General features: G+C 51.9%; 1 protein-coding gene across 3 annotated transcripts in view; it reads right to left on the bottom strand.

The window, feature by feature from the left end:
- Positions 1–80: 80 nt before the first annotated feature.
- Positions 81–12,747, bottom strand: part of GRAMD1B (GRAM domain containing 1B) — a 181,409-nt gene continuing 168,742 nt past the window's right edge. For all 3 annotated transcript variants that reach the window (XM_028162448.2, XM_057552848.1, XM_057552847.1), the window contains 4 exons: positions 12,140–12,230; positions 8,330–8,437; positions 7,895–8,012; positions 81–5,357 (listed from right to left, as the gene is read on the bottom strand). In XM_028162448.2, coding sequence (XP_028018249.2) covers positions 5,268–5,357; positions 7,895–8,012; positions 8,330–8,437; positions 12,140–12,230 — 407 coding nt within the window. In that variant the 3' untranslated portion in view covers positions 81–5,267. The remainder of the gene's footprint in view (positions 5,358–7,894; positions 8,013–8,329; positions 8,438–12,139; positions 12,231–12,747) is intronic.

Genomic DNA, 12,747 nt, shown 5'->3' with positions numbered 1-12,747 from the left:
GAAGACCAAATCCATCTGGGACGATGAGGACTAACGACTCAAGCAATGAACACACACACCGTTTATTATATGTAGTTCAATACTTTTTTTCTTTTAATTCATACTGTACTTCCATGGCTCTAGCTACTTTACATTAAGATTTGACCGGGAAGCCTTGTTTGTCTCTAGGTACTAGCAGTTAAGTTTTTAGACCTTGCGCACAGCGCCAGGCAAAGTACAGTTATAGCTCCAAATACAGATGGCCAGACAACTCAATTGCAATCAACCTGTGTTCTTTCCCATATACGGCCCAAGGCAGGGGTTGGGGATGCTCCCTCTGGCTCACCCCACCCCCCACCCCCACGTCAGGATTCTCCAGGGGCCGCAGTGGCCTCGGACCCATCCCTCCCCACCTTGGAGTCTAGGTTGAGTCGGGGGGAAAGCACCATGGGTTTGGAAAGATGATCTGGTCCATGCAGAGAGTGGTCTGGCCCTAGAGTGCAGGAGAGAGAAATGTGGGGAGCCGCACACTGTTGTTGGCAAAAATGCTTGCTTTTACTATGCCGTCTCAGTGCGTGGCACCCAAGCCCAGGGCCAACTCCCCAGACACAGCCAGCTGTCTTGCCTGGAGCAGAGGCCACCATTTTTTTGCTTCTGCAGTGTCTCATCGTGTTAAGAGAAGCAAGGAGGGCCAAGGGGCAGAGGTGACAATGTTCTTTAATGCCTTCACATGTCGGGTACATCGCCTGGCATCAACTCCTCTTGGCAGGCAAGGTGCTTCTCGCCAGCAGCCAAGGCTCCAGTCCAGGCTTCCAGGCCTGCTGAGGACCTCAAGTCGCAACAGAAGATGATGGCCCAGACCCCTGAGCTTCCCCCGGAACGCCAAAACAGGGAGCTGGCTGGGTCCATCACAGCCACGGCTGGAGCAGGAGTGAGGTAACAAGGTGGGCAGAGAGGTGGGGAGGCGGGGCCAGCTCTCTACACCGTGGGCAAATTCCTGCTCCACATCAGGCAAGCAGGGCCGCTAAAAGATGGCCTTCCAGAAAGTGCTCCTCTCGGACCCAAAAATGCATCTTCTGGAAGAAAACCTAGAGGTGGAGGGGAGTGGGGCCAGCCTGCTGGAAGCTGGGGGATGAGGGTCGAGGATGTTAAGTGGTGGATGGGATGATTGTCCCACAGCCTAGAGACGAAGGTCGGAGGAGGAGAGAGTCAGGAAGAGAGGTTCTCAAGCTTCCTACTGGAGTGGGCAGGTGGAGTCAGGGGGTGCCCTACCACCTGGGGGAAGAGAGGGGAGTGCTAGTTCTCCTGGGGGCCCCTAGGGAGGAAGGGCTGGCCTTGGCTGCCCTGAAGAGCTAAAGGCGCAGCATGGTATGGCGCAGAAAGGTTTCTTCTGAGACCACACAGACCAGAAAGATCCGCTCCCTAATCCCTCCTCCAAGACTTCACCCTAGACATGCTGCCTGTAAACGTATGGACATGGTCAAGCTTGGGTCACAGACAGGGCAATGGAGAGAATCCACTTCTATCAAAGCATTCCTCTTGCGCTTTCTTGGTCCTCCCCCTTCCTTGTAATCCCAAGTTCTTAGTGTCAGCGCTCTAAGGCAACCCAAGGATTTTAGCCAAAGCTTCACACTTAATCCAAACCCCAACAAAGCTGGAGACAAAAGAGAGGTGGTAGAAGCAGGAATGACTTCTCTCCACTGTTTGCTCTAGCAAGGAGGAGGGAGGATGGATAGATGGATGGAAGGCTTCATAGCCCAGGGACGGAAGATGAGCTTAATTCAAGACGGTGTCCTTCTTGCCACCATCCTCCGCTTCCCAGCTTAGAGAAATTCCAAAAGGACCCTTCCCAAAGTAAGACTAGGCCAACAAAGGAAGAAACACCCTCCTAGGTTAACACCAAGCAATACAGCAAGCTTCATCTTTCTCCCTCTCCCTCCCCCACCCGCCTCTCATTGGACCTCCCTGCCCCTCCTAGCGTGTAAAGAAGATTTAACTGCCCTGGATTTCCTGGGAACCCAGACTCTGCCCTATGACTCATCTAAACGCCAGGGAGGCTCTAGTCCAGAAGGCTTGTGCTCTCCTGGCAGGGTACCTTCCAAGTTTGAGAAAGCCCAGCCTCCAAGATCATGTCAAAGCTAGAACCCACCTTAGGGACAGTCTAGCTCAAGCCCCTCCTGTTACAGATGAGGGTCCAGAGGCTCAGAGACCGGGGCTGTGTGTGGGGGGTGTGACCTGCCCAACAGCAGAGCCACGACTCAGGCCCAGGTCCCCTGAACCCCTCAGCTCACTGCCCTTCCAGAGAGCTCTAAGTTGCTGATCTTGCTGTCCTGGAATGTTATCCCTTTCTCCCAGGGAGGGGGATGGGGGAAAGGAGAGAGTTACAGACATGACTGGCCTCTCCCAACACCAGTCCTGTCAATTCCCCCCCAGTCAGCAGGAGTAGAGTGCAGACCCGCTGCTGTTCTCACCTGTCTAGAAACGGCAGAATCTTTGAAACTGAGTGCAAGCTCTCAAATGTCCCACCACATGAATCCTCGCAGAAAGACTCCTATAAGACTGAGTTCTTATGTGAAAAAAACCAAACAACAACAACAAAGAAAACAAAACAAAAAAATGCCCTGGCTGGAAGAAATAACATAAGAAATGGTGGTTTTAATGCTCCCTTACAAGCCAGGGTTGCCAGCCATGAGTTACAATGTTATTTATGTGTTTCACTCCCAGACTGAGCTGCTAGGGCGAGGACCCTTCTCTTTGACAGGTTCCTGAATAAAGGGGAAAAGCTTCTGTTTGGGAGTGAACACAGCTGTTGGTTTTCTCCTGGTTTGAAAATCAAAAAATTACTAGACTAGAAAGCTCCCACAAACAATCCGTGATTCTTAGAAATGAGGCAGGCCAAGAGATGCTTCCCATGTGTACACACTGTCTCCCGGGTTCAAAACCCCAGAAATCAAGAGGGTTCCTTGGACATCCCTCCCTGTCACCTACTCCTCCCTGAGAGGGGCCTGAGAGGTGAAGCAAAAGCCGAACAATTCTGCATAGCCAGGCCCACTATACCACTTTATTCCCAGCAAAGAGTCCTTTTAAAGTCATCCCAAAGGTCCCAATATGGCACCTTTAATAATTGAATAATTTAAATAAATAATTACGTATGGAATAAATTAGAGTATTTATCATTTGTCCTTTCCTTGCAAAAGTTTCGGGGAATAATTTTGACTTCTGGCTACTCCAACCGGAAAATTCCTAGCAGCCTGCACTGTTTCTCCTTCTTTGGCTCAGGGACCATGAACCCTGACCCTCACCAGGGTCTCCCATTCAAAGTCCTGGACAGGGACAGAAATGATCTTGAGCCGCTGGCCTGTGGGCATATGCACACTTCACAAGGATTACATTCAACTCCATTTGCTCATATCTCCTTTTCTAAAGAAGGGATATCAACAATTCTAGATGACCATTATGGAATCATCCATCTCATCCTACTCCCCCTGCGGGGGGATGGCCTGGGTGTGTATCTTTCTGTCTTCTCATCCTGCCCTTAGGGCAATAATGAGGCCCTCTTCACAGACAGACTGAAGAGTCAAAAACTTTCTTTAATTGCTAAAGTGGGATGCCCAGGCCAGTCCCAGAGAATACAACATGGTCTTCTTTTGGGCTAGATCAGTGATCAAATCTACCTTTCTTTCCTCTGTCCCTTCCACCAAGAGGTCCACTAGAACAAGCAATCTGGAAGAGCTCTCCTTGCCAAACTGGTTTAATCCTTTCCTGATCAAGAATCTCTACAAGCTCTGCCTGGGGCTGGCAGGATTCCTTGGGTCATCACAGGGAGAGATAGTAGTTAGTGTGTGAAGGATGGTAAGCATGCCCAGATGGGCCATCAGTTCTGTGAGCCAACCCCCAAAAGGCCCTAGATGGCTCACTTTCCTAACCCATGGTCTTCTTTCTACTCCGTAGTGATCTCATACCTCTCTGGGGCCAGAGACCAGAGAAGGCGCTGGTTGCTCTCTCTGCCAGAACTTCCACTCCCAACTCTCAGAAACAGGGTTTGGAATGGCCCTCTGTGGGGTAGACTCGATCTGGCTTTTTCCTGCCCAAACCTATGCACCTTTGCCAAATCCATTCTCTCCAAGGCTTAGGTCTTCTTTCATGTGCAAAGTGTCTCAGACGGTTGTCTCCCTTGACTAAGCTGGTTCCTCGCTGAGAGGAAATGAGGCTGGCCGCCAAAGAGTGCTGGGATATTGGTGCTCGCAACTCACAGTAGTTCTGTGCTTAGACCCTACAATTCTTCCATGGCTAGTGCATTCAGTCTCTCAAACCCTGGAGGCCCTAGAACACCCTGATTCATCCTAGAAATCAAATGACAGCTCAAAGGGAAGGGGTTAGAGCCACAGAGCTGACTTGCTTACAATCGCTAAAAGAGGTTTAACAAGATCAAAAATGCTCCACCCTGACGAATAAACAATGTGCTCTTAGGGCACAGAGGAAAAATAGGGCTTTAGGCACTAAAAAGTGACACTTCACCCAGATCCAGCCTGGGAAAAGACCAGAGAGAAGGGGTGGGGGGGAGGGTGGGAAAGTAAGAAATCCCCAGCCCTTATTGGGTCCACACCCCACGCAGGGTAGAGGAAGGTACAGGGGGTGATGGAGGAGAACGCCCTTCAGAACACAAGCCCTCAGGAGCCTGCGGCTACAAAGCCCAATCCCTCCGCGGCCTCCCCAGCTGTCCCGCGGTCCTCTGCACCCGGCTCGTGGTGCGCGGGCCACGTGCAGGGGGCGGCCTCACATGGTAGAGTTTAGCTTGTGCTCCTGCTTTTGATGCTTCTTTGTTCCCAAGAGAACACTTGGGGAAGTGTTGGGTAGGGAAAAAAAGATTCTTGTTTATTTTGGAAACAAATCAAAAGGGGATTAGGGAATGAAGCACCTTAAGCAATGCCCCCTTGAGACTTCTTTTCACGACCCCAGGGTCTTCACAGGCATAACTTTGGCTCAACGTTTCCCTTCTCAGAGCCAAGAATGGCCAGCGAGGGAAAGGGTGGGGATGAGAGGATGGGGAGGAGGAGGGTCAGGGGAGGTCGGTGCCGAGAGGTGGTCCCTGCCCTCCTCGGCCCCGCCGCCGGCCAGCACAGGGGGGCGGTCCCGCTCCTTCTCCCTGGTACATAGGCATTATCTCTTTTTAAAATCTGTATATAATATATATATTTATATTCTCTCTCTATTTATACATATATATTTATATGGTCTATGTACACGTATTGCACAGGCCTCCTGCAGCTGCCCCCGCTCCTGCCTGGTCAGTGATAGCGGTTCCTCTTCTCTTCACTTTCTGACGTGTAGTCACGGGCCCTGATGCCGTTCTGAAGATTGATGAGCGAGTCCTTCATCTGTAAGACAGGGAAGCCCGCCCCAGCCCGGGTTTGTGCCCTCAGTGGGCTTCTCCACTCAGCAGCACCCACCACACCCATGTATGGCAGGTCCCCCGCCAGGCCAAGGGAGCTAAAGGGAGCAGGCTCCTGAAACAAGGGTGGTTCTCAAGGGACACGGTCTCAGGCTGAAGGGGGACAGCCGATCGAGCACTGGGAACCCCTGGGGTAAGGGGTGCTGTGTCTCAGTGATTTGTGGTCCTTGCTTCACTGAATTAAGAATTCTCTGGAAGGTTCCATTGTTATCAGGACCCGCGTCCGATGCCACTGACCGGTCTTCTACTCACTCAGCTTGGTTTCCCAGTGATCCTGAATACTCTGTCCTCCTCCCTTGGTACCTTTGCCACACTGTTCCCCCAGCTCGGACTCTTCTCTCTTGCCCATTCAACCTCACCCACCTACTATCAAGGCCAAGAACAGATCCAAACTTTCTCTGGCTCACAGCCAGCTCTCCCTCTCCTGGCCTTTCATGGACCCCTCACTAGGGCTCTGCGCTGCAGTCATCTTTAACAGCTTTGTTTCAGCTGTGTTGGGACTGCACTGTCTTATCCTTCCCTTATACACCCCAGGTGCCAAGCAGAAAACTGAGTAGGCTCCTAGCTGTACCCATATCACTGAATTAACTGAATCTTAACCGAATTTCTTAACCTTCTTTAAGAAACAGATACACCCCACATCACGGGATGGAGTTTACACGGGGCAATTCCAGCAGTAGAATCCTACCCTGGTTCTAGGTAAGCTGCCTTGTTAACACAGGACGGTTAACGGTTCACAGGTAAACAGTTATAGATTTTGAGAACCTCTGATCTCTCTCCCTAATCCATCACTTTCTTCTCTTTAGTTCTTCGATATCAGGAGGGATGAGGGGCCCATTAATGTTCTTTTAAAGGGAACAGAACGATGGGAATTCCCTGGCGGTCCAGTGATTAGGACTACGGCACTTTCACTGCCAGGACCTGGGTTCAATCCCTGGTCGGGGAACTAAGATCCCACAAGCCATACAGCGTGGCATGCCCCCCCCACCCCCAACCCCAAAAAATGGGGGAAAAGAAAAACGAAAAACAAAATCAAGGGAACGGAACGAGACACCGATCTTAATGCTTGCAGAGTCGAGTCTATGAGGCTACAGGTCTGCCTGCCCCAAGCTCCTTCTGAAGGAGACCCACCCCAAATAGAATTCCACAGCTGGAAGGGGACCGGGTCATCCAGTCCAACTGCCCCCGCCTTTAATTCAAAAGTCCCTCACCCCACATCATTGCATCACCCTCTGAGCACTTTCAGTCCTTCGAAGTAGCCCGTTCCATTGCTGGACTGCTCTACCCGTAAGGAGTCTGCTTTTCGCTGATGACTCAGAAATCCGATTCCCTGTAACTTCTGGCCCTGGTTCAGTCCCCTGGAGGTTCACAAGCAGCGTAACCCTTCTTCTAGATGTTAGACCCCAATGTCTGAAGACTGTCCTGTGCTGCTCACCCACCCCAGTCTTCCCTGCTCCTGAGCACATCTTTAATTCTGTCAAGCCTTCCTGATAGGCCAGAGCTTCCAAACTCCTTGCTGTGCCGTCTGCCCTCCTTTGGTTAAAAAAAAAAAATGCCCTCCTTAAACGTGGCTCCAATGTTATGCGTGATACTCTAAACCCATTAAACTGGATCGTGATAGCTGCATTAAAATTCTCTCTCCTTAATTTAGAGCGAAGAGACCAAACCATGAAGGGGAAGTAAAGTTGAATATTAATGAGTGCCTCCCATGGGCCATCAGATCAAATGTGACAGCAATTTCACGAAGCAGTGATTATAATTCCAATTTTATAAATGAAGAAACTGAAGGTCCCTAACACTAAATCCCTTGCTTGAGGTCACAAAACTAGTCGGTGGCAAGATTAGGATTCCACCTCAGTCTGATAAAATGAAGCTAACTATTGATTTTGCCCCAGAACGACTTTCTTAAATAGACGCATCTAGTTTTTCAGAAAGAAAACTGTACCAGGAAGAAGACGTTATGAAAAGGAGACACAGTACCAGCCATCTTCCCAGACTCTCAGCACAGCCCCTGAGGAGGAGCCATGGCCTGGGAGTTGGGTGTTGTGTGCATGTTTTGAGGGCAGGAGGTGGGGGAGGGGAGCACACGTCAAAAGGAATTACAAAGACACGCCCTCTGGGAAGATAAATCTCTGCCAAAAGGGGGCTATCTCTTTCAAGGCCTGTCAGATGGCTATGGGTTACCAAGAAAATAAATTAGCTCTCCTTCCATCTAACCTACAGTTTTCCTACTGCAAATCCAGTGTGTCCTTTCACTGATATAATTTTGGGGAATACACGGGTGTCTCCAACAGCTCACTCAAGGATGGCTTTAAAATTAGAACAGTGGATGGCCTGGGGGAAGAACGAACGGGAGGAGGGCATCTGGTGGACGGTGATGGAGATGGCGCTCTCCTCAGAGCACAGGGTAGAAGTCCCATCTCCATAAGACCAGGGTCAGGAGGGACGGTGGGGGCATCTCACCTGGTCAAGAAGCATCACCGAGGATTTGATGATCTCCCTCCATTTTTGGAGCTCGGTATCGTGGTACTTTTGCTGGGACTCTAAGAGCTGGGCCCACTCTGTCTGAGACTGGGGTAACCTGCGGGGTAGAAGAAGCGGTACCCCAGCGGCTGGAGTTATGGCCCGTCGACTGTCCTATGCGCCCAGACCCCGAGGGACAGAGAGCCACATCAGAGTGCTCTGCCCCTTGCTCAGCGCCCTGGTTCCCCTGTGCCCCGAATCAGAAGCAGACTGTAACTACAGGGACAGTTTTCAGAGCCTGCCTAGGGACTCATCCCAGAGGGTTATCCCCCCGCCAAGCGCAGCAGGGCTGCCCCAAGGAGACTGGGAAGCAGGAGCCGGGACACAGTACTGGCTGGGGTGAAGGTGGGAGCAAGGGGGAGAGGCCAGGGTTACCTTTCCTGGAGCCGCAGACCCTGCCAGGCAGTGAGGGTCTGGGTGGTATATTCCAACATCCAGAGCTTGTAGAAGAGCATCATGTTGAGGATGACCAGCAGCACCAGACTAAGGAGGAGACAAGGGGGAAGCAGGAGCCATGAGACGGGATCTGGGAGAACGCCCGCCCTCGCAGAGCCAGGCTCCCCCTCCCCAGCGGCCGTGTCCTTGACCACCAGGTCACCTGAAGCATCGGGTCACCTGAAGCATCGCAGTGAGTGATTAAGGGAGCCGGAGGGATGCAGCAAGGCGGCGGGGGGCGGGGAGAGAGAGAGAGAGGGAAGCAGTGTCATCTGGAGGGGCCAGGAAAGGGCCGTGGAGAGGTGTGTGGGGTGAACACATCAGAAAGGAGAGACATACAAGTCACCCAGACACCTGGGTGCTGGGGGAAGCGAGGTAAGATGGAGAGGAAAAGAGATGAGGGGGTAAAAGAAGCAATCATAGAGCCAGCACCTGAAACAGATCCCAATGGGAGCAAGGAAGACAAACAGGGAGGAGGCAGAGGTTAGAAACAGGCTCATGTGGGGAAGGGGAAAGCCGCACTCAACCCGAGGCAGAGAGAAAGTGAGCGTCCGTGAGAAAGAAATGCCAGGAGCAGAGACACAGCAGGATGGGGACATCTAGCAGGAAGGGGGGGGGGGCAGGGAGCAACTGTAAACAGACTCTTAGCACTTCAAGGGTGATCAGTGGAGACAAGGTTCCTCCTACAAACCCAAACCGGGGGAGGAATTCCAGTGGGATTCCCAGCTCTGCCCCTGATACGCCTCCCAGATGTTAGCACAACTGCCCGAGAGCTGCCGTCTCCTCCGTGCACCTGCCACAGCCCTGCACGGGGCACGAGGACCAGCCAAGGCTTCTCAGGGATGGGCTGGAACTGCTCAGAGTCAGGGAGGTGGCAGGAAAACCAGGGGCCGGAGGACCCAATGGGGAATGATGAAGAGTCACTGAGGCCTGTGGGAATTCTCTTCTCTTGGCCTCAGTGGCCTAAAGATCATTTTATAACAGAAGTTCATGGGATGGAGAGAGGAACGCTCCGGGAAAGAGAGGACGCGGACACGCAGAACTGGGTACAAAGCCTGGCTCACTACTTAAACATCTCAACTTTCAATCAAGTTTCCTAGCTTCACTGAAACCCAGTTCCCTCAACAGGATAATACCTACCCTGCTGAGGTTGTTATGTGCATGTATGTGAAGCCCTCCACAAGGAGCAGTTATTTTCATTAAAGGAGGAAGTACAGACACACAGGGAAAAGAATGACAAAACTGGGAAGATAAAACAAATAGATGGAAAAAAGACCAACAAAGAAAGAAAACCTATACTACGCCTCTGACCTTTCAAAGTGTGTGCTGCATGTGGTGTGTGGTGTGTGGTGCGTGTGGTGTGTGTTACTGCGTTTCTCACCTGGGCTTCCAGCACTATGGACGGCGGCATTCCTTAAAGCAGCAGCTGCAAATCCCTGGGGCTACTCTGTTGTGTTCTTGGGGCTCTCTGTTTTCCACGAGAACTTCTAAATGTTGTATTGAATTTCAATGATACCACCTTTAATTGCATCAGTACGCCTGGACCACCTGAAGGCCGCTTCCTCAGGGTGTGCTGCACACAATCTTAGTACTTGCGTTTGGGTTTGTGTTTACAGTCCTGTCTGTGCTCAGTGGAGGTCAAGGGACACCCCTGCCCACTTCCCAAGTGAAGGCTTGGGGGTGGTCTAAACAGAGAAGAGGTAGGAGGCTGGGGTCACCACAGGGCAGGCTTATGGCAGCCAGGGCCTCTAAGACGCAGGGCAACCTGCACTGTACCAGAAGGTTCCACTCACAGGCTGGGAGCAGACGCACCGCCTGGATCTTCTAGGGTTGAATGACGAGGCCCAATTATCCTAAACTAACAAAGTGCCAACATTTGTTAATATGCTATACAATTTACTCAGGCCACTGGCCTTCTCTACTAAATAATGACAAAACACAGAGAGAGCTTAAGCAGAACTAACCCAAGGTTAGAATTTTCTGTTGACCAAAACCAACATCAGAGATTTAGTTTTAACAATGGCATGAATCACATTAAAATGATGCTGCCAAAGGTGAATTCTACTGGTTTTACAGTTGTCTTTGTATTTAATTTTGTAAAAATATGTTGGCTTCTTATGCCATAGTCAGAAGACTTTTGCATCTACTTTTATGTTACATATTCAGGTAAGGTTAGCAAAAGAGCCCCCCTCGTGACCCTCAAAGGCCCCTCTCCCTACGTGGTCCCCAGGTCTGTCCTCAGCCCATTTCCTTTCTCACGCTCCACACTCTCCTCCGATGATCATCTCATTCCCACCATGGCTTTAATGCTACCGACAACTAACTCTGCAACTGCAGCCTAAACTTCCCTCCTAAGCTCCAGGTCCACATCAAGAAATATCTATCTGTCACATCCGCCTGAACAATCTATGGCAGCTCAGAGACATCGGGACCTGACAGCATCTTCTGTGACAACTTTCCTCTAAGTTCCAGGTTTCTGTCCGTGACACAACCATCTACAGGCACGCAGATCAGGAAGACCTCTTCCTTCGCTCCATAACCAGGTGTTAACGAGCCTTCACCTTCTGGGCCCTCTCAGCCCCAGGAGGCCCTCATCTCAGCGTGACAGCCCCTCCCGCCGAGATCACTGCTGTTTACTCCTGTTGGCCCCCACTGCCTCCAGTCCGTTCTTGTCTAGCCCATGCACCACCCATGCGCCATACTGCCGTCAGAGTGATTTTTTTTTTTTAAGTGCAAATCCAACCATGTCAGTCCAGGACTTCCTTCCCAGATTCCTGTGGGCAGAGCTGTGGACCTGCTTCTGCAATCCTGAAAAATGCTTTAGTGAAGGTAGGAAGGGCTGGGGGTGGGGCGGGAGTCACGGAAGCAGGACAGAGCTACGCACAGTCTAATGCCTGGTGCACACCTGGTAGAGCCAGCGTCTGGGCAGCTCCTGAGCCCCCCAAGCCCTGCCGCCACGTCTCACAGCACAGCCCAGGCAGGAAGGGCTGGGCGGTCAGGCGGTGGGCCCAACCAGGCAGAAGAGCTGTCTGTACTTAGCCGTCCAAGCTGTTCCTGCTCAAGGTTTACACAAGTCCTGAGCAGGCTCTGGGCTCACACTTCAGAAAGCTTGTCTTCCCATCTGACACCCTCATTTTTTTCAACAAACTTTCTCTCTGTCCCAGCATCTTTCTGTGCAAGTTACTGAGCCCACAGCTTTACAGCACTATGGCAGTGATTATACATTGCTTATATTAAAATAAGCATACACTTTTCCTGGACTCTAGTCATCGATTGTGTTTGGCCACCCTGCCAAAGGGTGGGCCCCGTAAGTGCACAGTCCCGACGCCTGGCACAGAGCAGACACCCAGAACGTCTGTCACAAACAAATGAATGGGCTCCTAAAATGCTCTGTGGCATCTCTATGGTAGCATTTATCCAACAGTGTAGCAACTGTGAATTTCCTGTCTGTTTGACCCACTTGAAACTGAGCTCCTGAAGGGCATGAATGCTGCACGCAGCATTTTCTTCTGAATCCTGAAGGCCTAGCATACAGTAAGTGCTGAGTGAAACAGAGAAAGAGCAGCAAAGAGGCAAGGAAGGACAGACAGAGCAACCGATCTGGAGAGGCACTAGAGGAGAAAGCAAAAACCAGGGCAGCAGCGAGGGTGTCTGGATGCCTGAGGAAGACAGACGGGGAGGAGGTGGCAGGCGAGAAAGGAAGGCGGCCGGGGCGGGGCGGGGCGGGGGAGGAGAGTCGGAGTCCCTTACACACAGCTGATAACCAGCAGCAGCTTGGACACACTCTGCAGGTGGAAACCACTGGGGCCGTCCTCGGGGATGTGCCGTGTCTGCGTGGAACCTGCGGGGAGAAGGAAGAGGCCGTCACCACGTGGCCCGCCAGGCCACCAACGGCCGCCGTGATGCTGGTCACGCACAGAACTGCCCGTGACGCTGTCGCGGCAACGATGTGAGACGTGGACCCGGCCCTCAGGGAAGGGAAGCTCCTCGAGGGCGAGGCGGACACGAAAGTGACCGAACAAATGAGAAAGTCACCTGACCTCTGTGGCTAGGACATGCAGAGGCAGGACACAGCGACCTGCAGCCGTGGAAGGGAAACAGCACTGGGCGGGGACCAGAGACAGCTTTCAGCTCTGGCTTTACCCATAACTGGCCATGTGACGTTGAGCAAGTCATGTAATCCACTGAGGGCCAGCTTGTTCGAATGCAAAGTTAGCCAGAAGTCCTGCATGTAAACCTCATGAACAACACGGGAGTGCTCCGGCTGAAGCCAGGCGAGGGACAAGGAAGGCTGGCACCCTCCTCCTCCTCGTCCCCTGCCCCATCCAAACCTGATGAACACCCGGGGAAGTGCAGAG

This window comes from Balaenoptera acutorostrata, chromosome 9, assembly GCF_949987535.1.
Source record: "Balaenoptera acutorostrata chromosome 9, mBalAcu1.1, whole genome shotgun sequence".
NCBI lineage: Eukaryota > Metazoa > Chordata > Mammalia > Artiodactyla > Balaenopteridae > Balaenoptera > Balaenoptera acutorostrata.
The sequence above is the reverse complement of the archived record's forward strand: the minus strand, read 5'-3'. Positions and strand labels throughout refer to the sequence as shown.